Genomic DNA, 3953 nt, shown 5'->3' on the forward strand with positions numbered 1-3953 from the left:
CTTTAAAGAAGTGTTTAGTGGTAATATTATGACCGAAATTGCTTTTTGAATAGTGAAAATCGGACAGCTTCATGTGGACCCATAAACTGTTACGCGGACGACAATGTACTGTGGCGATGCAATTATTGAGTGACGTCACGCAGACCCGTGTAGCTGCTGCGCCAAAGAGCTTCGATCTGCGAGGTGATTCCACACGTCATCCCAACTACTTGTGCAAGGAGTAGGTCAAGCACAGACGTACTACACTCATGGTCTTCAGCGCGACTTCGAGACACCGAGCGCCGACCCAGTATCTGGCGACCGAACTACAAACTACGCCCACCTGCAGCGCCACGGAGTGGCCGGCTGAGAACTACGACGTCCCGCCACAGCGAGCAGCGCGAATTCGAGACACTGAGCGCCGACCCGGCATCTAGTGGCCGAACAACAAACTATGCCCGCCTGCAGCGCCACTGAGCGGCCGACGGAGAACTACGATGACTCGCCACAGATCTTCAGCGCGACTTCACGCGGCTCCGGCGGCAGTACAGCGCCATGCCCACTTCAAACGTCAAAACATCGCGACTCGTGGTAATGTCAGTGGGTGAGTGAAGGTGACTGGTTGGCATAACATTAAATTGTAGTGTGCAGTCTTCATGGTAAATAAACAATTTTAAACTGAGTTTCACATTTGGAAAAGTGCCAAATTACAGTAATTTCCGAAAAATTTGCGAAACATACTCTGAAATATAGCATACTTATTGATGCATTTTGCGCAATCTAAATGGTAATTATACAGATATGCTCATTGTTTTTGGGGATTTTACATTTTTAGATTTTATGAGTGGTGTGATTTATCTTATTTAGAACATTTTACATAAGCAGTGTATGTGAAAATTGATATTTGAAGTTGTTAGGTTTTGAGAGTCGTTATGTTCAGTACTCATGCATGTTGTATCAGTTTGGGGATTAACTGAAAAGACTGCAGGTACTGTTTGGTTAGTTTCATGGTAATTAGGAGTGTTTTGGGTTGCTAGAGGTTATTTTAAATTACTTGCCTGTGCATTAAAAATAAATCAAACATGTCTACTGAAGATAAGCAGGTTTGTGAGGCAGTAGTTGAAAGCAAAGGGATACGACAGGAAGACAGAGATGATTCGGGAATCAGTGATTATGGAGTGTCATTAGATAGCCCATTAGCAGACTCAACTAGTTATCCCAAGACACCGGGACAAACGACGAGAAATAAGTCAGTTTCAGAAGATGCAGATAAGTGGTCAATGTTGGTAAACTTGATAAAGGAAAATAATGCATCATTAGAGAAAGGTTTCAGAGAATCATTAAAGAAAGGTTTACAAGAAAATAACGCATCACTAAAGGAAGATTTACGAGAATCATTAGAGAAGGGTTCACAAGAATTTAGAGAATCACTAAAGGAAGATTTACGAAAATCATTAGAGGAGGGTTTACGAGAATTCAGAGAATCATTAAAGAAGGATTTACAAGAAACTAGAGAATCGTTAGATAAAGGTTTACAAGAAATTAACGCATCATTAGAGAAAGGTGTACAAGAGATCAAAACATCGCAAATGAAGATGGAATTTAATCTGAAAAAGGAAATGCAGGAGTTACAAGAAACAGTGAAGGTGGACATCGACGAGAGAGAGAGGAAGCTACAGAAGAGCATAGACCAAGTCCAGGGAGACGTGGAGAAGATGGAAGGAAAGTTAACAAAAAAGATAGAAGACGACATTGAAGAAACGAAAGCCGAATTGGGAGAAAGAATCAACGAAGTGGAAACAAATTGCAATCATCGAATCGCCGAGGTGACGCAGATGCAGAAACACTGCAATGATGCGGTTAAGGAGATAGGCAAAACCAACTGACTGTCAATCTGAGAAATGCTACAGCCGTGCAACGAGAAGAGGATAACAAGAGGGTTGCAATGGAGGTCAGGCAATTACAACAGGGAGTGCACCAATTGGAGAGCAAGACAGAAGAAATTGATAAACGAATTAGCAATGCCACTTTAACTGTTGGGGAAGGTAGAGTCGTTACCATGATGAGCAGTGATAATCGGTACGTCCAAAATAATACAGGGCAGAAATTTAGACCGAAAGGAGGGTTGCACCCAATGATATTTATGAAATGGTTAAAAGGAGTTTTCCCAGCACATCTTAAAGACTCAGACAAGATTCAATTTGCAATAGATAGGATGGAAGATGAGGCCTTCACTTGGGGAGTCAGGAAGAAGGAAGGGACTACTAGTTATGATCAGTTTGAAGAGGAATTCTTGAAGAAATACTGGTCCAAAAGTCATCAGTGTGCAGCGATTGAGGACCTACTTCACCGCAAGTCACTTAGTACATGGAGAGGAACGTTGAGAGAGTTTGCCGAACATTTGTGGGAATTGAACGAGACCTTGGAACAACCCCTCAGTGATGACGTAATGATATCAGCGATAAAAAGAAGAATGAGCCGGAGAATGCAAGAAACTGTATCCGGGAGCCTAATTAAAGATAGGGAGGCCTTGATGGAGATACTGGAACAGTTGGAATCTGTTCGATCACAGGAACACAATCAAGCTAATGATCAAAACCGAGAGGGAAGTAGTGACCAAAGGAATCATCTACATCTACATCTATACTCCGCGAGCCACCTTACGGTGTGTGGCGGAGGGTACTTATTGTACCACTATCTGATCCCTCCTTCCCTGTTCCATTCACGAATTGTGCGTGGGAAGAACGACTGCTTGTAAGTCTCCGTATTTGCTCTAATTTCTCGGATCTTTTCGTTGTGATCATTACGCGAGATATATGTGGGCGGTAGTAATATGTTGCCCATCTCTTCCTGGAATGTGCTCTCTCGTAATTTCGATAATAAACCTCTCCGTATTGCGTAACGCCTTTCTTGAAGTGTCCGCCACTGGAGCTTGTTCAGCATCTCCGTAACGCTCTCGCGCTGACTAAATGTCCCCATGACGAATCGCGCTGCTTTTCGCTGGATCATGTCTATCTCTTCTATTAATCCAACCTGGTAAGGGTCCCATACTGATGAGCAATACTCAAGAATCGGACGAACAAGCGTTTTGTAAGCTACTTCTTTCGTCGATGAGTCACATTTTCTTAGAATTCTTCCTATGAATCTCAACCTGGCGCCTGCTTTTCCCACTATTTGTTTTATGTGATCATTCCACTTCAGATCGCTCCGGATAGTAACTCCTAAGTATTTTACGGTCGTTACCGCTTCCAATGATTTACCACCTATGGCATAATCGTACTGGAATGGATTTCTGCCCCTATGTATGCGCATTATATTACATTTATCTACGTTTAGGGAAAGCTGCCAGCTGTCGCACCATGCATTAATCCTCTGCAGGTCCTCCTGGAGTACGTACGAGTCTTCTGATGTTGCTACTTTCTTGTAGACAACCGTGTCATCTGCAAATAGCCTCACGGAGCTACCGATGTTGTCAACTAAGTCATTTATGTATATTGTAAACAATAAAGGTCCTATCACGCTTCCCTGCGGTACTCCCGAAATTACCTATACATCTGCAGAGTTTGAACCGTTAAGAATGACATGTTGTGTTCTTTCTTCTAGGAAATCCTGAATCCAATCACAAACCTGGTCCGATATTCCGTAAGCTCGTATTTTTTTCACTAAACGTAAGTGCGGAACCGTATCAAATGCCTTCCTGAAGTCCAGGAATACGGCATCAATCTGCTCGCCAGTGTCTACGGCACTGTGAATTTCTTGGGCAAATAGGGCGAGCTGAGTTTCACATGATCTCTGTTTGCGGAATCCATGTTGGTTATGATGAAGGAGATTTGTATTATCTAAGAACGTCATAATACGATAACACAAAACATGTTCCATTATTCTACAACAGATTGACGTAAGCGAAATAGGCCTATAATTATTCGCATCTGATTTATGACCCTTCTTGAAAATGGGAACGACCTGCGCTTTCT

At 42.7% G+C, this 3953-nt stretch overlaps 1 protein-coding gene across 1 annotated transcript; it reads left to right on the forward strand.

Annotated features, from left to right (window-relative positions):
• The first annotated feature begins 1061 nt into the window (after positions 1 to 1061).
• Positions 1062 to 1865, forward strand: LOC124596616. The gene has a single exon (XM_047135839.1). It carries the CDS (start codon positions 1062 to 1064, stop codon positions 1863 to 1865), a length of 804 nt encoding a protein of 267 aa, XP_046991795.1.
• The last annotated feature ends 2088 nt before the right edge of the window (positions 1866 to 3953 follow it).

Source organism: Schistocerca americana, chromosome 2 (genome assembly GCF_021461395.2).
Source record: "Schistocerca americana isolate TAMUIC-IGC-003095 chromosome 2, iqSchAmer2.1, whole genome shotgun sequence".
In the NCBI taxonomy this organism is placed as follows: Eukaryota; Metazoa; Arthropoda; class Insecta; order Orthoptera; family Acrididae; genus Schistocerca; species Schistocerca americana.

Excerpts from the sequence above, each read along its gene's own strand:
- LOC124596616 (XM_047135839.1), top strand. The coding sequence starts at position 1,062 with ATGTCTACTGAAGATAAGCAGGTTTGTGAGGCAGTAGTTGAAAGCAAA.